This window comes from Abramis brama (genome assembly GCF_963993115.1).
Source record: "Abramis brama genome assembly, chromosome: 2".
NCBI classification, from domain to species: Eukaryota; Metazoa; Chordata; class Actinopteri; order Cypriniformes; family Leuciscidae; genus Abramis; species Abramis brama.
The window spans coordinates 32,072,876-32,095,682 of record NC_139964.1 but is presented as its reverse complement, the minus strand read 5'-3'; the positions used below and the strand labels follow the sequence as shown (position 1 = coordinate 32,095,682).

General features: G+C 36.3%; 1 protein-coding gene across 7 annotated transcripts in view; it reads right to left on the bottom strand.

Moving 5' to 3' along the window:
• Nucleotides 1-2,081: 2,081 nt before the first annotated feature.
• atp11a (ATPase phospholipid transporting 11A) overlaps nt 2,082-22,807 on the bottom strand; it is an 80,665-nt gene continuing 59,939 nt past the window's right edge. The window contains exons 19-32 of one of the 7 annotated variants that reach the window (XM_084105776.1): nt 21,906-22,157; nt 21,649-21,829; nt 18,690-18,792; nt 18,425-18,570; nt 18,041-18,100; nt 16,939-17,066; nt 14,873-15,008; nt 14,255-14,278; nt 11,423-11,488; nt 11,218-11,321; nt 10,962-11,127; nt 6,054-6,175; nt 5,258-5,338; nt 2,082-3,993 (exon numbers count right to left, since the gene is read on the bottom strand). In XM_084105776.1, coding sequence (XP_083961902.1) covers nt 5,287-5,338; nt 6,054-6,175; nt 10,962-11,127; nt 11,218-11,321; nt 11,423-11,488; nt 14,255-14,278; nt 14,873-15,008; nt 16,939-17,066; nt 18,041-18,100; nt 18,425-18,570; nt 18,690-18,792; nt 21,649-21,829; nt 21,906-22,157 — 1,540 coding nt within the window. In that variant the 3' untranslated portion in view covers nt 2,082-3,993; nt 5,258-5,286. Of the gene's footprint in view, nt 5,339-5,444; nt 6,176-7,536; nt 7,637-8,011; nt 8,102-10,961; nt 11,128-11,217; nt 11,322-11,422; nt 11,489-14,254; nt 14,279-14,872; nt 15,009-16,938; nt 17,067-18,040; nt 18,101-18,424; nt 18,571-18,689; nt 18,793-21,648; nt 21,830-21,905; nt 22,158-22,807 lie in introns of those variants that run through there. The other 6 variants (XM_084105775.1, XM_084105777.1, XM_084105778.1 and 3 more) reach the window with 6 other exon arrangements.

Genomic DNA, 22,807 nt, shown 5'->3' with positions numbered 1-22,807 from the left:
GCAATTTCACATCTAATAGAGCGATTTCACAAGTCAGTGAGCATGGCCACACACACATATCTAAGAACACATAAACGTACACTCCATTAAACATTTTAAATGAAGACTTAGAGGATTACAACTTCAAGACACCTCCAGCAGTGCATGTGCACCACAGTCCTTATTTATCCTGATTCATTTTAATTTAATGAAATGGTCAATTATAATATTTTAACACTGACCTGTTGAGTGTTGACTGGAAACATCAGCATAATATACAACAGTTAAAGGGTTAGTGCACCCCAAAATGATTTATTCATTAATCATTAATTAGCCTACTATATTACATACATGAAGTTTTTGAAGCATCAAAGTGGTAGTTGTGTAGCTGTCAATGGAGGGACAGAAATCTCTCAGATTTCATCATAAAGATCTTCATTTGTGTTCCGAAGATGAACAGAAGTCTTACGGGTTTGGAAAGACATGAGGGTGAGTAAATAATGACAGAATTTTCATTTTTGGGTAAATTAACCCTTAAACATCAATCGTATTATCATAACCTGGTCTTCAACAAAGCTTTCAAAAATATTTATTTTCTTATGTGGGTCTATATTTAAGCAACATCACATGACTCTTTGGTCGTAGGCACAAGTCCGCGGGTAACCTATACTGTAGCTTGACTGCAAGTGTAAGTACTATTATAACTTCCATAAAAGTAATTAATATAAAGTGATTTATGTTTATGACAAACACTGACCAGTTCATATTCAACATCATTATAAATTCAAGGAGGTATACAGTCTGTAAGGACTATACATTTAATATCACCATGAATATACATTAACACATTATCGTTATGGCCTCATTTATACTTATATATTCATATCATTATGAATTATGACACGACAGATTTATATCCCAAAGTCAATATGATCCTACAAAAGCTCATAGTAAAATGGGCTTAATGCAAATTGTCTATAGCTAATGTATATAACTATCTTCACAGGATTTGTTACAGTATTACTGGTGGCAAGGTAACATTCTTACAAATCCTCTGAAAATAGACCACTTTATATATATTTATTACATGGCTTGGTTGAATTCCAGTGTAGAATGCGGTCTGTTATTTCTTGATAACAGACCGCTGAGAAGTATAACACACCGTTGCTATGAAAAACAGAGCGTTGCTATGGACACGGAACGGACTATTTTCTTTAGCGGAAGCAATATTGTGAGAAAACGGGTCTTCGCAGGCCCGCTGTCCGGCAAAAAAAAAAAATCGTTTTTAAATCAATAAACTCCTTTTTAAATCAATATTTTGTGTCAAATTATTTATTTATTTTGTAGGTAGCCATGTAATAAGCGGGATAATGTATAGCGAGGCGGTTGTTATAGCGAATAACAACGCTATAACACTTCAGGCTGATTCAAGACCCCCGTTCAGCCTGTCGGGGTTGTTATTCGCTATAACAACCGCCTCGCTATACATTATCCCTTACATTGGTCTATCTTCAGAGGATTTGTTAGAATGTTACCTTGCCAACAGTAATACTGTCATTGTTTAAAATGCCTATATAAAAGTTTGTCACGATTCTGCACACTTAATGTGAGGTCATAATTTTGGAATATAGGCTCTTTATGTCAAAGTTATGTCAAATGATGAATGAAGGGTCTCTCTATAATTTTATAGACCTTATAGATTTATAAGACCTTATATAATTCTCTTGGATTTAACAATTAAATGATCGATTTTTTTATGTAAACGATTAAATGTTTGGAGGTGGACGCATTAATCACCAAAATAAATTGGATTATTATAGTTCTCTCTGTTATTTTTAGTTCTTATATTTAATAGTAATGATCAGTAAGGTCCTGTTGTATTTAGAGTAGCAGAGGTGAATTGTTGAAGCAGCCTCAATGTGATATGTATTTGTGTAATATGTATTTGCTGCCACCTCGAGGTCGTAATATATAACTACACATGTGCCATGGGGTTTTATCAGAAGAAATGCCCTCTTAATGTGAGGTACAAAACTAGTTGCGGTGATATTTTATTAGCCAACGATCTCTTCTGTCTTAAGGAAAGATAAAAGGCACAAGGCTTTCAAACATTTAAATCTCTTTCTTTATTACAAGCAAATGTACATGTTCTTGCTGTTAATAGCTACAGAAAAAACTGGCAAAAAATCCACATATCTACAGATATCAATCTTTTAAAAACTTTATACAAAATGAGCCCAAACTGTACATGAATATTACTACATACTGTATATGCTGTAAAGTGTACAGTAGTATACATATATATAATAAATTTATGAGCAACATCACGCTTTGTGCAGATAAAACAAAAAGCAATAGATATTTTGTTAATCTGAATAGGCTGGCACAGATGAAGCCCCACTACAGGCAATAGAGCCTTCAGTTATATCATAGACATCTAATCAAATATTTGGTCACACCTGCTTTAAAAACAGTGAGTGTATTTCATCTTCCTATAGTCAGAGTGAGCAATGACCATGCACATAATCTTAAAAACTACCTCAAACAGATTTAAAATCATCTATAAAAAAAAAAAAAACGACAAACTGTTAAAGCTTTTTCAAACGTTCATCTTTACTGAAGTTGATTTCTCCCCATGCCCTTACACATTTGGGTTTTTTTTTTTAAACGGAACAGTAACATTCTAACTCTTAGAACATTCCAAGAAGTTCTCTTCATCCTCTAGATACAAAAGTAGCAAAAGACTGTTTATTTTCTCACGATATACAAAATACCTATTTCTTATAGCCTTTTTTAGACAGACAGAATACAGTGTTCGCCAGTGCCTGAACGCACCCCTGAGGCAGACAGCGTTCAGTGATCAAATTATTCTTATATTACAAGAAATCGTTCTGATTCAAAACAACAGTATGTCAGAAACAAGAAGAAAACACATTTGTGAAGGGACATTTGTTCTGGAACCAGCTGTGGTGGTTTGTAGTCGTCATTCGCGGCTATCCAATTAGCGCTGTGCGATTTTTGTTTAGCGCACATTCGTGGCTTTTTTCTTACATTCAGGAAGCCAGATATAGTGTAATAGTGAACAAAATAGGAAATACAGTGAAACGCGAAATAAAAATACAGTTAAAAAAACATGAAATGCATTAATTTACCCCTATTATGTTAGTCTTGGCTACTTCAAATCATAGCACATTCTTGTTTAGTTTCAGATTCGCCAGCATTGATTAGCACTTGGTATCATAGATGTGCATCACTTGGACTGGACTGGAGGTTTGAACAGAAGTTATAAAAGTGGTTTATATAAATAAGAATATGACTCATAAATGCTTGATAAAGCTCAGTGGTTGGTCCATCACTTCGGCATGCAAAGTTCAGACTTCGATAATCAATAAAATAGACAGTGTTTGACTTTAGACAGATTTTACATTCATACAAATTAAATAATATACTTTTGGACCAGAAACAAAGTTAATCAGTTGACATATTAGATCATTTTGTTATGCACTCATTCATCCACTCAGCCTTTGTAAACCTCGACATGAATATACTCATCAATATACTGTATATAGTCTATATTTAGATATAATGTGTGCATGGAAAAAGACATTCTGTTACTATTCATCAACATTAACCCAAAGATTTTGTTCAAAAATAATCCTTACACCCTTTAACACACTAGCTATACCCATAATGCAATTCTTTAATCTGACATTCTCTGTTGCAGGCCAACTGACGGGCAATTAAAACACACGTATGTGCAACGCATGACTGTACATTGAGGTTAAAAAGCACCAGAAGGCACCTATACTCACAAGAAGCTTGGAGTAACCATCAAAACAGTGACCTTGATGGTCTTTGACATCACCTACTTTTTCTCTCTTTGATGGATGATGGTTAAAATGGTGAAATGGGCGACTGGCCTCATCATGAGAACAGAATGACAGGGTGAGAGAAGGAAGCTCTCGCGCCAGGAAAGAAGTCGAGATGAAGAGATGATGCTCCAGGGAAGCAAAACTACATTCAAGAATCAACGCAAGCAAAAAACAAAACAAGAAAAACAAGCATGGAATGTGAAGGACAGCAGGGAAAGAGGCTTTGATGACCAAATACGGTGATTTTTTAGTTCGGTTCAGCTCCATATGCATCTCGTTCGTGTTCACATTCAAACTGAATCCCAATTCAAATTCAACTCAAATCAATGTGAATCTGAATTCCCCGACTCGACGGAGATGGAACTGAACGCACTTCACAGGATTTGTATGATAATGTCAGGTGTGAGGCACATTTCCTGGGATTCATTTTAAACGGCTAGAAAGGAGCCATTTCTCTGAATATAGTCCCCAAGATAGGCCATCTGTCATGCTGACCTTGATTGGACTGTGTTTAATGAGCTGTTTGTGAACAGTAGCACATGCTAAGTACATCTGACTTATTTATATCAGAGAATCATAAATCAGTAATGTGCAACTAAGAAAATGATAGCAACCCAGCACAGGGCTCCAACAGTTCCATTAATACAGACAAAAGGCTTAGGGAACAGTCAAAATGGATGTTACAATCATAAAAATACAGACAAAAAAGGTCTTTTGCACTTTTTGTGAACGCACAAAGACGTCTACGTCAACAGAATGTTACATTTCATTGGTTTTGTCCCCTCAGGAGCCCTGGGCTGTGTGTTGGTGGCACTGGAAGATGTTGAATACTACATTTATCGCTCTCCATCCTCAGCTGGTGCAGTGTCAACTTAAGGCAGTGTGGTGGGATTCTTGGGAATGCCATCAAACACCTTCCCTCCTTTTCTCTTTAAGCATAAGGCAACTAACACACATTTATATACTCCGTATTTCACAACCTTTGGTTCCAAACTGTGGTGTAAAAGATGGGAAACATTAACATTAAGGCAGAACAGTTAAGCTAAGATGCCTAGCGTAGCCTTTAGAGTTGTATATCTGGTTCTACTCAAAAACAACAACAACAACTAAAGGACTGATTATACGGAACTAGAGAATTTTAAAGCAAATGGTCAAGCATCTAGGACAGAGTAACTGGTTGTCATGATGACACGACGTCAATGGTTTTAAAAACTTTGGAAGAGTAGAATGCAAGTGGATTTCCACCTTTTTGAAAGGTAAAGGGTGAAACATAATGACAGTCCAGTTACAATTTGTCTTTTCATGGTTGTTCTAACAAAGGCCTACACACACACACACACACACACACACACCTAGTTCACTCTAGTACAGTGCAGCAGCAGAAATGGCCAAATTCAGCCACTTACAATGCAATCGGACAAAGACAAATCGCAGCCTATGGAGTGTTCCTCGATAACAGGTTTGCACAAAAGCAACACCAGTTTGTTCTATAAAAAAGTAGGACAAGAAAAGAGAAGGAGCACGGGATGAAAAAAGGGAAGGGGAGACGACAGAGAACAAAGAAAAGAAGAAGAAACAGGACAGTCAGTTTTTAGAGCATCCGAGGCCATTTTAACTGTCATCCACAATCATATTCAGTGGTTGCGTTTGAGATGGAAAGATTTGTGCTACTACTGCCCAGTGTTGTTTTCAAGTAATTTTTCACATGAAGGATTACAAGGGGTAGGTGAGCGAACACGTAAACCCACATTGTAAAGGAAACACGCTCTCACGTACACACACACACAAAAAAATCAAGGTAAATCGGTCCCAAGGCCACTGTGCGCAGTACGCGACACTTGCAGATGGTGCGGCCAATTCTGTTTGGCCTTCCTCCAGCTCCGAAACTATCACTTCCTCCCAATAGCGTTCACCACAAGAGCCAATTTCAGTGCTTTTGCTTCAGATAAAGGGTGACAAGTCAAGGTTGGTCTCCCAATCTTGACCCTGGGATGAGCGAGGCCGAATTGGATTAGATAACCAGACTATTTATTTTAGAGAGACTATCATACGGACGTCTCTGGACCCGGTGTGCTGTAGGCGTAAGCTGCCCCAGAGAATCTTGGGTTCTCTCCTATTCGGAGAATGGAGCTGAAGGTGCAGTAGTCAGGCCTTCCGCCCCAGTAGGTACACATGTGTTTTTTGGGAGGGGAGGAGTCAGACCTGCGGTGGGTGTGGTTCTGGCTTTCGTTGCCCCGTCTGTCATGTTTCCGCGCAGGAGGAGCATGGAGGGAGGACAGGGGGGTGAACTCGGACAGGTGGCCCTTGTACAACTTATCAGCATCCTGGGAGAAAAGAATGAGGGAACAGAGAGAATGAGAGTGAATTAGCAGATTGCATCATATACATGAATGTAAATGCAGGCATTGGTCACATCACAAGCTGAAACAACACAAATCCAAAGCCCCAGCAAGAAGCAGTGCAAAAAAAAGAACAAAATATTATACAAGATCACATATCGGATGTTTATCACATGCACAAGTCCAGTCCTAGAACATGCAGAACTGATCGATTGAGGGGATGTTGTAATATAAACTGTTGGGGGAAAATTTGTGTTTTTTCTTAAAAGGAGGGTGAAATGTTACAATTCACCCCAAAATCAAAAGAAAAATAAGTTTGTTTTAAAATGAAATATATTTACAGTAACGTTCAAAAGTTTGGGGTCGGTATATTGTTTTTGAAAGAAGTCTCTTTTGCTCACCAAAGCAGTTATTTGATCAAAAATACTGTAAAAACAGTAATACTATTATGTATTATTACAATTTAAAATAATTGTTTCTATTTTAATACATTTTTTTTATAATTACATGTTTTTTGAAGAACAACCCCCCCCCCCAATAAAACATGTAATATTTAAAATTAGTCATTACCGTAATGCATCATTACTGTAATTAATAATTACCGTAATGCATCATAACAGTTCACTTTTGATTTTTTTTTTCAATTTGTTTTTACCAAGGTCATTCATTACAATTCTCATTACTGTAATACTCTGAAAAATGTACTGAAAAATTACTGTAATAGCTTTTATTTATTTATTTTTGATCATTACAGATTTTTCACAGAATGTTAAAAACCTCAACGGTCCCAAAACAGGCTTTATGTTCTTTAAGCAAAATATAATTTCTTGTTTCTTTGTTTTGAGTTCGTGGTTCTACACAAAAAAAGTGAGATTCGCTCAGTAACAGAAATGATCATAAGCATGTTCTAGGAATGGACATTTATAAGTAAATGCAAATAATATTTTCAATAGACAAGTAAAAATACACATGCAAGCCAGAGTGTTAGATGTTAAACTGTATGTCAAGTCTGCTGTGTGTATTTGTGTACGTGTCAGAGCCCGTAGTCCCCATGTCCTGTTAGCGGCATATACAGTACCGCACACCCCAAACCACAACCCAATACCTTCACTCTGAAGCTTTAAAACCAAACCAAACCAAACCAGTCTGTAGGTTTCACACCAAACAACAGACCCACACAGGTGCAGCAAAGGCGTTTTAATCCGGAGAGCTTTCACTGGAGGATTCTAGAATTCTCAGATTGATTCTAGAACCGCACACTTCATCTGAGAACTCTAGAGCTCCGCTTGAGTCGAGTGTGGATTAGTTCTTTCTGGCTTTAGTCTTCAACTTCACATTCTCTTTACCATAGAGTTGCTAGGCCTCAGTGGTGTTCTGAACCCCATCTAGCAGTGAATCATGAATGTTTGTCTCAACCCTTTCAAAGATCCTGTCAGCCCTCATTCTCTGTGAAACATCACACACACACACAAACAGACTCAAATGTGGCATAACAGACCCATGTGCAGAATATTTGTTTTGACACTGAAGTATCTCGCTGGAACTGAAAGTACAGCAGCAGAAAATGCATTTCCATTAAACAACTTGAGATCTGCAACGTAAAATACACATACGCAAACACACACGTGCACGGTTCATGCATGCAAACATGTAGAGTGACGGGATATAAGGCTTGGAACATAAACGGAGACACCACAGGGAACTGCAACTATTGGCATGTTGGGTGGCTTGTGATCCTCAGTAATGTTCAGGAGGTCCTGTCATACTGGTCTTCACTCACTGATACACACACGCACATGCAGAGACGGTGTGTAGGTTCACCTCCGCCTCAGTTCAGAAACTGACACTGCTGGAGGTCTGGGAGAGCATAAAGATGGTGGACTGCTCAGCAGTGAGACACTGACGCTTTGTCTGCCGTTACCACAGGTCACAGGCCAAGGGTTAAACACACAGGGGAGGGGGAAGGTCAAGCATCAGAGAGAGAAAGAGAGATGGAAGAGGAATAAAAACAGAAAGGGTTTAGAGAGGTTAACAACCGGACCGATCCTCAGAGATTAATAAAGGAACTTCAGCAACAAGTGCATGTTTCACTTTTCTTTCTTGCAGAATTATCAGTAAAACTTTACAATAAGGTTCAACTTATTAACCAGTTTTGATATTGTTAACTAAAGCTATTAAAAAATATATTTTTTAATTGAGATGAAGAAATATTAGATGAAAAAATTTGCCTTGGAAGCTAACTGAAATAAAATAAATTTAAGTTGTACTGAAATTACTAAAATAAAAATAGTTAAATATGAAGACTAATAAAAAATTGGCAAACTTAAACTACTAAACAAACTAAAATATAAAAATGAATATTAATTCAAAATATGAATAAATATTATTATAATATCTAAATAATACTAAAATAACACAGTCAATTACATTCATGCATTAAGCATCATGAAATAACTATTTTTACAGCTTTTATTCAAGCATTTAAAATTTAAATTTAAAATAGCAATCTAAAATTTATTATTTATTCATGTTCCTTCATATACATTGATTTTCACGTAATCATTTATAAAATTTAAAAGAATACAATTAAAACAATAGAAAAATAGATTTACATTAACCAAGATTGCTAAATGTGTTTATTGTTAGTCCATGACACTAAACAAGATTTACTGAGAGTTTCTTTCTTCTGCTGAACAGAAGATATTTTGAAGAATGTCTGTAACCAAAAAGTTGACTTCCATAGTATTTTTTTTTTTTTTCATACTATGGAAGTCATCGACTGTTTGATTACCGACATTTTACCAACAGATTACCAACAGCAGAAAGAAACTCGTACAGGTTTAGAACAATTTGAGGATGAGTACATTTTGGGGCGAACTTTACCTTTAACTAATGTAAACAATTTGAACCTTATGTAAAGTGTTCCTGAAGTTTCATATTCTACAGTTAAATCCTAAAGTCAACATGAAATCAAAACGGACCATATTTACTTTCTTAATACACATTCTTATCAGTGTCACCAACTCTTCTTATTTTTCCTCCATTCTGGTTTGTAGCACCTACCTCTCCTGATCATTTCCCGAAGGATAAAATCTTGTTTATATATTAGATTGCATTTGTTTTTTTTTGTTGATTATCCTATTGAACTTAGAAATGTGTCACATTATGAACGGTTCATGTTGACGTTAATGTGGCAGTAACACTGGCGCACTGGAAAATTCTAGTTTAATAAGCAAGGTGAGTGAGAGGAAAACATCACATGGGTTAAACCAGTGGTAAGGCAGTTTATCACACACACACATTAAATTTCCTTCTGAAATTTCTCAACATAGTATGCTGACATACTATGTGTGCCAACACAGTAAAATACACAGATAGACCCAATAACAGACCCAATAACACCATTGAATGGCTTAAAGAGTCATCCAATGTAAAGAAGAGAATCGTGAACTGCATCCAGAATTCACTTACATCAAGCACACTGGGAAGCAGTCCGACGCAAGTGTAAATCTGAAGACCAGTTAGTAGCCATTATCACAAACTGTAGCACTATTGAGCTGGTTCCGGTCAACAATCATTCATTTGGTTGAAAATAGCAAATATTTTTCTTAAATAGCTGTATCATTGCAGAAGAAATGGCTCTTAGTTGGGGTAGACACTGTTTTTGGTAGATTTTGAAGTTGATGCAAATGAAAACAAAGCTGTTATGGATAGTGCAATCAGCTTTTTTGAAAGAAGTTGCCAGTCACCGCCAGCGTTTTTTAATCATTTTCCCAAAAATTTCATGGCCCCCGGAATATTTTGTTGTATGAATATCTGAACATGCAATATAGCAAAAAAAAGAAAAGAAAAACAGCTTAAAAAAAAATCTATTATTCTATCTTCTTGTATTCTTTTTTTATTAACACTGAATGTAAGTTCCATAAAAAAGCAACATTTTGAGCAAAAAAAAAAAAGAGAAAATCGTGTGTTTTTGTCAAAGACTTCGTCTTGATCAGATTCAGAACGATGATCAAAACATAGATGGAGGAAATCGAGTCCATCAACACCGCTAATGCTTGCACAGTTCTACAGCTATTCCTGGGTCGACATTTCACTCGCTAACATTAGGCAGTTTTGATTTATATGCTGTTTAATGATCGCGTTATTTTACATGAATATGATTACATATGATATCGCTTGTTTTTGCGTCTTCTTCACCTGTGTTTTGATCCGGAGATTCAGTACTCTTTCAGAAGATGCCTAATAGCGCCCCCTACCATATAACAGTAAAAACACGGAAAGCCCGAAAATTTCGTCAACGGCGGGGAAGCATTGTCTCACAAATGGAAGAAATTTTCATCAATGGCGGGGAAAGAGTTCAAAAAATAAATTAATCTACAAACTACAAAATTGATTAACTGATGATAATTTCCTGTTATCACTGTAAAGCTGCTTTGAAACAATCTGTATTGCATAAAAGCGCTATATAAATACAGATGACTTGACTTGACAAACTGTCCAGAAAACATAGGTTGTGGAAATTACAGGACTTGGGGCTTTAAACAATAAACAAAAAAGATTATTTCCATCCCTCACAACTTTGTTTTCATTTGCATTCAATTAAACAGGGCATCTACCCAAACTAATAATCATGGTATATAATACATATATATTTTTAAACAGCTGTATATTACTGCAATGAAACATAGACAAATTCATTTACGTTTGAGATGCAAACTAGCAGTATCCTTGCATCTCTACGCATCTCATGTAGATACTGGTGTCGTACCTGTATTCTCTCTGTGGTGGTCGGCCATAGAGCTCTACACAGCACTTTCTTCACCACATCAGGCAGCAAACTGACAATAATCAGCAGAATTATACTGAGCCATGCAGGACCGCTGGACAACATCTGCATGAACACATAGTACATCCTCTGATAGTTCAGGAAAGGCCTATAAAGAACAGAAAGACAGCAGATGAATCACGTTAGATTGAAATATATTTGATTCAGTAAGTGTACAGTATATTTAGGCAGGCCGTACCAAATGATGCCTCCCCACAGGAGGGAGAAGATGACATAGAAAAGCAGTGACCCCCATATGACAAAGTGGTTGATCCACGTCCAGTAATGTGTGTCCAGGGCAAGCTAAAGCATGAAGACACAGTGAGAAATAGGTAGATAGAGATGGTTAAGTTGACGGCAATTGGCAACAGCTAAGATCATAACACGTGCGTCAGATGCATTACCTTTAGCGTGACCGTGAACACGAGGATAGTGAACACTAGTGTTCCAAAGGTCCAGTTTCCAAACATCTGGAACAGAGAAATATTGAAAAAGGCAAAAAGAGATTGACACTGATGTATAAACGGCCACTTGAATGGGTGTTAATACAGCTCACCCTCTCATCGACACACAAACAAACACGCCATACATTGCAGTTACGCATGTTAAAAGCTTATGTGCCTTTATTTGAACAATTTAGCACTCGGTAGAAAAACACTTGTTTGAATTATCCAGTGTAAATATATTAATAATAAAAATGTTTCTTCAGTTTCTTAATAAGGAAATTTTTGGACAATACTGTGTTTACCAAAAGAGTATGAAATATTATTATATATTATATAATATTATTATAATATTATATAAGAAATATTTTATATAGGAATAGCTGAATAAGGAATATTAGATTTTAATTAGGTTTTAAAATAGCTCAAGATATATATATATATATAAAAAAAAGATGCAACATAACAGGAAGAGGCGTTTACCTGAATCATGTTTACAAAGATGTAAAATGTACAAAAATAAATAGATTTTTTAATTACCAGATTTAATTATTTTATGTAGGAATTTATATTATTATTTGTATATATACAATATATTAGAAGTAGAAAATCTGTAAATCCTATAGAAAGTAATAAATGTACCTAATAAATATATTTATAAATAGTATAAATATATATTTATATAAATAATCAGTTTTTAGTATGTGCCTTTAGTCCATTTTAATTTGATGAATAATACGATACCTATCTGCGCATCTCTAGTTCACAGTTGCTCTGAACTAAACTTCTGCATCAATACAGTATTCTCAGAAGCATAACATATCAAATCTCATCAAATGTTCCTTTTAAAAAATCCGTTGTGAATAATTTGCAAGATATAGTAGCATTATATCATTATATTTTAATGGTGCTGTAAATTGAAAGCATTTCGGTGTCATCCTATATTGTTTTACAGAGATTATTAATGATGTCTGGAACTCGCAGAACTCAAATGAATTTTATATTTTAGCTATAAAAGCTTCATAAATAAATAGTGAGCTCAGATAGCCCCTTAAAATGTTATAATGGATTCAGCATTGCCACTTAGGCTCAATAAACATCTGCTCGGGTGCGGAAAGCCTTTCTGTGTGATTGTGTTTTCTCTTTTTGGGAGGATTTGTTCCCTCATTGTTTACAGTCTTGGCAAATGGTTGAATTTAGACACAATGGATATCTCTTCTAGAACCTTCCCCTGTCTGCGGACCGGCCACCCTGTTGATGACACTATGCAAAACAACATCGACACTATAATGAAAGCTCTTTATAAAATCACTCGCTGTTAATCTCTATTAAAAAAAAAAACTAATCACAATCAAAATCAACAAGCCATGGCAAAACACGAGCAGGTACGGCACCAAATGGTTTTAGTGAACAATACAATGTTGATGAGTAACCAGTTAAAACAAACAAAAAAACAAGTACAAGGACACACAATAGATGTCGACAAGTTTGAAGAAAATGTATTAACTTACCTTGATGAGCAATCAAAATTAAATGTAGTGTTAAAAAACACTTGTCAAGGGCAAATGATATTTAAGGATGTTGTGAGGTTTTTCAAAAGGATGAATTTGTTATTTTGCACAGTTTTTTTTTTTAATCTGTTAATAATTCAATCTAATCATGTTAGAGTAACTGCCACTCTCCACGAACAGGGTCAAAAATAGGGCCTGAAGTTCTTTTATTTCTTTCATCTTATTCAACAAATGGTCAGTGAAACGAGGTTGAGGTTGAGATTTTATTTTCTGTTCATTTTATACAAGGTTTGCAATTTTTACAACGCCATAACCAAAAGTTGGGAAGGATTGTAATTAAGTGACGTTTAAAACAATGATTGTTGCAATTTTGCGCATTTTCTATCAATATATATATATAAAAAAGATATTTAACTAGTATTAACTTAACAATGAGCAATACACGTCACAATATTTATTAATTTCTGTTAACTTCAGTGTTAGTTAAGTTAGCTCAGGTCAACTAAATAATATTAACAGATACAACTTTTAATTAAAAAAATGTATTAGTACAGATTAATATTAACAAATGCTTTCGAAAGTATTTTTTTTTATCATTAGTTTGTTCATTAATATAGTTATCTAATGTTAACAATTGGAACCTTGTAAAGTATTACCATTTTTTCTTACAATAAAGACATTATAATGTCTTTATTGTTTAAATCTAATAAAAAAATATCTTAAAAAGATATTTGAACCTCCGATGGATTTTAAAAAAGCTAACGAGACCCCGAAGCGTACCCTATTCTGTGGAAAAACCTTCTAATTAAAAGTTTCCGAATAGTTTCTCTTCCATTCAACATGTGCCAAATGAAGCGAAATGCTTAATCCACATTTCCTCTAGCTCATTCATTTGCCCTTGCAGTGAGGCATGAGAGGATGGACATGTATCCTACGGGCCGATGAGGATGAGTGTGACGGCACCCCTCCAACACGGGTGTTTGCCAAAAAAATACACAGTCGCAACGTGACACACGGGGCGGACACAAACTCCTACTCCATCACAAGATGATAGACAGAGGAAGATGGAAAGGAGGGGGGCTCGCTACTCTATACCTACGGTGGCTGGTCCTCGGTTGGGATGTCGTACGGTACTGTTTGAAAGCTACGATGGCAGTGAACGGTTGGTGTTAGTAGACACTATGTGAGTGGGGGTGGCTTTAGGATGAGGGGAGGGGCTGAGGAGGGAAACAGTAAAACTAAAACTAAAAATAGGATGAGAAACAGATAGGGACAGGCTTACCATCTGTGTGTTGGTGGCCATTAGCTGAGGAAAGGAAGAGAAGCAGAAAAGAAAAGAAAGGCAAAAAGGGGGGTAGGTAAAAGGAGGAAAGAGAGAGGGGAGAGATATAGAAAGAGAGATAAAGAAGAAAACGAAAGAAAAGAAGGAGAGGGAGGGGACAGGGAGCAAGAAAGTAAAGAAAAAATTAGGATGTTATAACTTAAAGTAAATCAAACAGGTAAAAAAAAGCAATCCAAAAAGGTTACTATGATTTAACTTAATGGCACAGAGAAAGATGTCTGATCTGACTGATTAACCAGCATGCTTTGTGTCGCATAAATGAATGGAGAAGCACCTGTAATGACTTCAAACATACGCAGAGGAGGACAGACAAAAGTCTGCAAGCTGGATCAAGACATCAGTTAAACCACAAATATGTACTTTACAAGCACCGAGTCCGCTTTAACTCGCTCGACAAGCATCGGCCACCCATTCAATCTGTATGCGACTTTTATTTGACTGAGAAAAAAAACGAACTAAAGGAAAAAAAAACAAACACAGCTGGTTAAGTCGATTAAACAAAACACACACAGAAAAACGTAGGAACAAAAATCATGGTTTGGACGGTGACTGTGTTACCTGTCCGTTGCTGGTGAAGGTTGTGTTGTCGAAAAGGAAGAAAGCACCAAAGAAGAAGACCATGGCATCAAAAACCCCCAGAAATGTCCAGTAGATGAAGGTGGACCATCTCAGGAGGGAGTTCTTGGCAATATCTCTGTAAAAAGAAATGCATCAAAAGACTATATTAATCGTTAAAAGATCGATGAATCATTAAAAGATCTCGATTCATAAACCCACGTGATCTCATTCCTGAATGACACCAGTTCTCCTGTGTCTATTAAACCTAGTATTGTTATTTCTGTTACAAACATTCATATTATCACAGACAAACTTGGATAAAAGTTTATAGTTTGGATATAAACACTGATGTCGATGGAAGCGTAAATCACCTTTTGAAAGTAACTTGCGCTTTCAAGTAACGACTGTATCGATTACATCGTTACGCCAATGTGTTTCCATCGTAGTTCATGCGCATGTCTTCTTATCGGATAAAAACGCATCCACCTCAATTGTGCGCTCAAGTTTTAAGTGCATTTTTAGAAATTATGTGCATCTTTGCATTTACATCCAGCGTTTTTATGCGATATCCCAAAATTCACATACAAATAAGTGGATGGAAACATAGCTAATGTCTCAAACTGTGAACTCAAATATCTGAACTCCAAATCCAAGATCAAATGATCTGTGCTATGCTATCTGTTCATTTTATACTGTAAAATGAAATGTATACTAAATGAAGAGCCATTGAAACCAACACGAAGAGCAACTGAGCAATCTAACGTTTCACTGCAAGATCATATGGTTATTTGGGAGCACTCAATGAAATATCAGTTTAATCTCCAACCATACTTGAGATTGAATAGAACATTTCAAATGAAAGTGAAATATTGGTAAGAAAAAACAAACATGACCTCTGCTGCTTGTGTCCATTCTTATTTATTTTAGATGAATAGATCAGCTTTTTCCAATGAAAATGTCCTTGATGGCTACAAGTGCTGCACTGTGTGCCAGTAGCAAACACTGTGTATAATGTATATACTGAATAAGCAATGCAGAGGAATAAGAGGAAAAAAATTGCAGTGTCAGGACATTTGTTGATTAAACTTAAGAGTGGTTCTTACAGTATTTCTGCCCAGTGCTGTGTGTAAATTGAGTTTAGTGCAAGCGTCTACGCAAATACGTTTTCCAAAAGCTGATTGAACGGTCCAATTATTGCAGACTTGTATTTGGTGGAAGTGTGTTCATGTGATTAAGTGAGAATACCTGGAGGCTCACAATCAGGAAAAACATTTTACTAAAGAGGAAAATATAGAGAGCGAGATTGGGCTACATCAGGCTGTTCATTAGATCCAAAAATGATGCAAGGAAAATAAAAGTTTTCAAAAACATATTTAATAGTTAAACCATCCGAATGGACCAGTGCTGTGCCGTCACTGTGACTTGCATTATTTTATCATGTACATGTGTTTTGCAAACAAAATTTATTAGTTTACATGCAAACACAGTTTATTAAAGGCACACACACACACACACACACACACACACAATGAATGTACTATGTATATGTTTTATTTTATGATTTTGTTTTTTTACTCTTGTCCTAGACCCAGACTTTCAAATAACTGAAAAGCATATACCAATAATAATAATCATATAATTAATAATAAAAGAATAAAACTAAAGTAAAATACTGTAATAAAAAAATTGTGCAAGTTTGTCTCTGGGAAAATGGTGGCAACAAATGTCAGGATATGAAACAGTGTGTTATTAGCCAACAGTCATGCAAAAAGGAGGCCAAGGTTGATATAAATAGCCTGCATGTAGACAGGGATTTATCAGTAGGTCTCAAAGAGGGAACCAGAAATAGAAGATGGTGAACGCGCTGCTCCAAAATACCTCCCCGTACACGTGATGAGATGCATCACGTTACGGATCATATATCAGACTAAAACCCTGAAAATTCATCACATACTTCTTTTATGATTCTTCTTACTGTTAGAGTTAAATTATAATTATTGCCTGACATTCTGACCACAGGAGTGGGTAATAATGGGGGTTGTTGGTGCAACCAGGATATTCCTCACCTGTACAGAGAGGGGTCCCGTTTGAGGATGTCCATGTTGATGTGCTGCTCCATCAGACTGTAGAGGAGGATGGGTAACGAGGTGAAGCTGATATTGTACAGGGTCAGATATGCCGTGTCGTACAGTGGCTGCAGAGGGAAAAATAATTGTTACTGTAAATGTACAGTGTAAGTGCAAAAGAGAAATTTGTTTTTCTTTTAACTATATGTGCACTTTAGGTGTTGATTTACAAACAGATTAATACTTTTCTCTTTTTGTTATATCAAGGTCATTACATTTTTTCCCATGGTTCCATCATTTATTTTTGCTATTTTAAATGCTTTTTACTATGAATATATATTTTTTATTTTATGATTATATTTTTACTCTCGTCCCAGACCCAGGATTTTAATTTTAAAATCTTAAAAGCATCATAATATTTTTTAAATTAAATTTCTGTTCAAAAGTTTGGGGTCAGTAAGATGTTGTAATGTTTTTAAAAGTCTCTCATGTTTATGTTTACCAAGGCTGCATGTATTTGACCAAAAATACAAAAAAAATTTAATATTGTAAAAAAGTTATATTTAAATATATCTTAAAATGTAATTTATTCCTGTAATGCAAAGCTGAATTATCAGCATCATTACTCCAGTCTTCAGTGTCACATGATCCTTCAGAAATCATTCTAATATGCTGAAGAAACATTTCTGATTATTATCAATGTTAAAAATGGTTGTGCTGCTTAATATTTTGTGGAAAATGCTGTACATTTTAGAAAGTTGTTTGAAATCGATATCTTTTATAACTTTTGATCAAATTATTGTATCCTTGCTGAATAAAAGTACTAATTAATATAATAATATAAGTTGTAATCGTCAAATTCTAAAAAAGTGTGAAAATATTATTTAATTTTAAGAAATGCTACCTATGAAATAACTCTAAGCAAAACAAAAGATTCTGAAATTTTATTTCCATAAATGTTTAAAATATCATTCCCACCACTAAAATTTCCACCACAGAACGAGAGGTTAATTTTCTAAAGGCGCATAATTGAAGAAAATATAAAAACAGAATGTTCTTTTTCAAAAGTAGTCTAATAGTGACCTTTGAGATATGCGTTTACCTGCTGAGAGAAGCCACAGAAGAACTGATAGAGAAACTGAGGGAAGATGAAGCACACATTCTGTGGAGAGAAAACAGACCCTCAGTACCTGATGAACTAAACCCTTTAGGGGGTTTGTGTGTGTGTGAGTGTGTGTGAAATCAGTTTGCTATAAATAGGGCTGCATTGAGTTGCATTTTCAACAAGATTGTTCAGTGGGTTATTCAGAACTCCTGGGAAAAAAGTAGCATCCACAGACATTAAGCAACTTTTTTCCGTGTTTACAACTGCAGGCAGTGTGGTTTGTGTTTGTGTTGTGTCAGCTAGTGATCATCAGCTATTTTGCTTGTGATGATCTTACTTCTTTATTTTGTGTGTCTACACAGTTTGTTAGTTTGGGTTCACCTTATAGAAGAAGTACTGGACCAGCTCAGCGATTCTGATGTAGTAGTAGTGCCCGTGAACCAGGAGCATCTTCTTCAGGTGTTTGAACTTGGTAATTGCATAGTCGCTGTTACGGGCCGCCTGACGCCCCTCTTTACCCATGATCCCTAGAGGCAGAACAACCAGTCAATAGGCATGTAACATACTGTTGTCATAGCTGTTGAACACAAGTCTATCAGAGAGGACTGGAGAAGTATTAATATCTAAAACGACTTGATTTTATCACCTATGCCCACGTGAGCTTCCAGAATCATGCTGACATCATTGGCTCCGTCCCCGATGGCCAGCGTAATGGGGTGTTCTTTTGATGCTTTAATCATTTTAACAATCTGAAAGAACAGATTTATTTCCACAGGTTAAATCAGAACGACTGAGAGATTAGATTATTAATCAGGGTTTTTGGCTGAGGAGACGGGATAATATTGTACTCATCATCAGCTATCTACCCTTTCTCATATGAAACGACTAAAATATCAGTCTGGCTTTTAGTACGCATTGATTACACAGGATTTTATTGTGTGCTTGAGGTCAGTAATGGTCTTGTAATACTGTGAGTTCTCTCACTTCTCGGCTTTACGGTCTCTGGTTTTCCCAGCAGCCCCAGAGAGTGACTGACAGGTTTAGCGTGCAGTAAATTAGAAAGAGAAATAGACCAGAGTCTCTTTTGATTGCATCGTCTAACTCACAGACTGAGAGATTACAATAAGGGAACAAGGACAACCTTTCTCTGGCAGGTGGCTGTGTATGTGTGTGTGTGGGTCCGGTTTTATCCTCATTGTGAGGACCAAATGTTCCCAAATTGATACCAAGGACTAAAATCACCCAAAGTCACAGGAACCCATAAGGAAAATGGCTTAATAAACAAACTAAATAACGTTTTAATGAAACTGTCTTTATGGGGGAGTCATTATTCACTGAATCGTTTTGTTTAAAACACTGATTCATTCCGGATTTAATAAGTCAGGGGTTCTCTCTCTCAACTTTCCAGCAGAGTTAAGCTCAAACACACATGAACAAGCTAATCAAGGCCTTCAGGATTACTAGAAAGTTGCAGGTGGGCGAGTTTAATCAGGGTTGGAGATAAAAGAAAGTAGATCTCAAGGGCCAGAGTTGAGAAACCCTGAAATAGTCACTAGCTATGTTTCCATCACCCTGTTTTATGCACATTTTGAAGCATCGCATCAGAAACGAGTGATGGAAACGGCAAATTTATGAAAAACAATTCCTTAATTGACCTGTGCGAAAAAGAGTTAATGCAAATAATGGGAGATGGAAACGTATTTGCCGAATAAATTCTGATGTAGCGAACATTAAACCCACATGACTAATCGTCTGTTTCCGCAGATGGTGTGTTATTTACTGTTGGTTACAAGGTTCTGTGATGGATTTTTTAATTAATCATAACTAACATTTATTTTTCTTGTAGGAACAACACTCATATTCTTTTGAATCTTAAATGATTGCAAATGACAGCCCTTTTAGTCGAAAACTCGTGACTTTGGTTGTGTGAGTGTAAAAATAACAACTAGGGGAAATGAAACTAGACAGATGTCTAGGTTTCAAAACTTTTGATTATGAAGTAATCATTAAAACAGAGTTTGCTTCTACCTAGTAACAGAAGGGTTTGTCTATGAAGAACCAATCAAATTGTGGGGAAATTATGTAATGTTTCATGTCATTTTCGCCATGCTCCTGTTCTATAAAAACTGTTGTATTCCTGTTTGCTGGTGGGATTCTCTCTGAAATTTGTCTGAGATCCTCCGGCCGTGATTAAAGCTTCTTCTTGAGGGAGATTCTTTGAGAACTACTCGAGAGCTCTCCTGGCCGTGATTAAAGCATTTAAAGGACATTTGCTGAAGTCTGTCTGGTTATTATTGCTGTGCAGCAAGTTAGTTAGGGGAACAAGTTAGGGTAAGGAACTCGAAGCCAGTTGTCGACTGTAGACGCAAGAGCTACAGTATAAAGATTATTGAGAGTCGATTGTAGACGCCCCATATATATTTATTAAGTGTCGACTGTAGACGCTTGGGTGTCGACTGGAGACTCCCCAGGTAAATGTATTTATTAAGTGTCGACTGTAGACGCTTGGGTGTCGATTGGAGACGCCCCAGGTAGTTAGGTTAATGATAAAAATCTACCACAGTTCCCAATACCACCGTCATCTGCTCGAACAACTTGATGCGTGAAGCATCATTCATGCTTCATGCAATCATTGCACCTAATTTGCATTTGTTTGGTTTTTTTGTTAGTTTTGTTTTTGCGAACTTTCGAAGATTCGCTTTATGTTCTGCTGGAAACCAAGCTACTGAATCATTTGCTAAACCGATTTATTCGAAAACACGGATTCATTAAGGAACGGCACTACTGTTTATTGCTTGGAAACGCTAATTCTTTGCATGGACCCGTTTTCATCAGTGAAGCAAAAATAGATAAAGTAACTTCCAATATGTATTGTGTCTAAAATGTAAGTTACTTAGTATTAACTTTTATTGAACTGTTGGTCATGAATATATCCTTACAATAGAAAGACACATAAAAACATTTATTACAACGATTACAGTAATATTAGTAATTTTTGAAACTAAAAAATGGAGACATATATGACAGAGTTTCCTGTGATCCTTTACCTAAATTATACTGTGACAGGAAATGATGTTATGAAATTATCTAATACACTACCATTTAAACATGTCGGGTCAGCAAGATTTTGTTTTCTTTTAAATAAATGAATACTTTTTCTCAGCAAGCACGCATTAAATTGATCAAAAGTGACAGTAAAGATATTTATAATGTTACAAAAGTTTTCCATTTCAAACACATGCTGAACTTTCTTTTGAACTGTCTATTCATCAAAGAATCCCATATCCCAGTTTCCACAAAAATATCAAACAGCACAACTGTTTTCAACATTGAAAATAATAAGAAATGTTTCTTGAGCAGCAAATCTGCATATTAGAATGATTTCTGAAGGATCATGTGACACTGAAGACTGGAGTAATGATGCTGAAAATTCAGCTTTGCATTACAGGAATAAATTACATTTTAAAATATATTAAGAGTTATTTTAAATTGTAATAATATTAGTGTTTTTACTGTTTGTTTCATCAAATAAATCAAGCCTTTGTGAGACTTGCCGAACTTCTGAACAGTAGTGTATACTCTTAGTGACTGAAGTGCTGCATTACCTGTGCTTTCTGTAAGGGTGCCATGCGGCAGCAGAGAACAGCACTGCAGTTCCTGCAGATTTCCAGGAAAATTTCCTTGTAGTTCCCTCCGTTGCTGTTTCCTTCCTGTGTTGGCTTCAGTACAGCTGACAGTGTTGCCCCATCGATTATCAGACCATAGTCTTGGCAATCACCTGAGAGCCTGTGTGGACGAAACATATGTGTGAAGGTGTCTGTGTGTAAACACGAGGGCATGTACACATTTCCACTGTACCCACCCTGAGAAAGTGTCCCTGGTCATGCTGCCATGATGTCTCAGGACAGTCCTGCTCAGATCGAACAGGACGTCATGGAGACTCTGCTCTTCTGTCCGCTTGGTTGTCAGTTCCAGGATCTGTGTATTGCGATGGAACAACTTGCTAGCATAGCATGTGGCTGCTGCCGTCTCCATTTTGTCCCCTGTGAGAACCCAAACCTTCATACCAGCCTTGTGCAGTGACTCGATGGTGTCGGCCGCTTTATCCTGCAGCCTGAAACATAAAATAAGAACTTTTTTTAAACATTTCATGTAAATGATTAGCACAATGCAGGTATAATGAGCAAGTTGGGGTGCCTATATAAACAAACCTTCGCTAGCTCTGCCTTAAACATGCTAATGACCCTCGCAACTGTTGACATCCATTTTGTAACATTTTAAAATACAAAACAGCTATTTTAAAGCTACACTGTGTAGGATTTTCTCCCATCTAGCGGTGAAATTGTTTGTGACTACCAACTGAATATTACTTTCTAGCTCCTCCCATTCCGAGGGCGTTTTAACTCCTACGGTGGCCGTATTATATCAAATCTGCCGGCAGTCGCGAGTAATCTCCCCCTCGCATTCGTCACGGTGCCACTGAGTGTCAAAACGCGAAAGGCGAAGCTTGAATTTCCAGGTATGTCCCTCTCTGGCTAATGTATTTTCAAGATGGAGGCGCAACATGGCTGCCGCCATTCGAGCGACTCGCTCGTATGTACTCTAAATGGCAGATTCTTCGCTTACGAGAATACTTGATTAGTTGGTAGAAGTAATTACACATTAATGAGCACATATCATTTTGAAAGAACAAAGTGTTTTTTGCAAAGAATCAACTTAAAAAAAATACACAGTGTAGCTTTAACAATATTACTTCACAATATT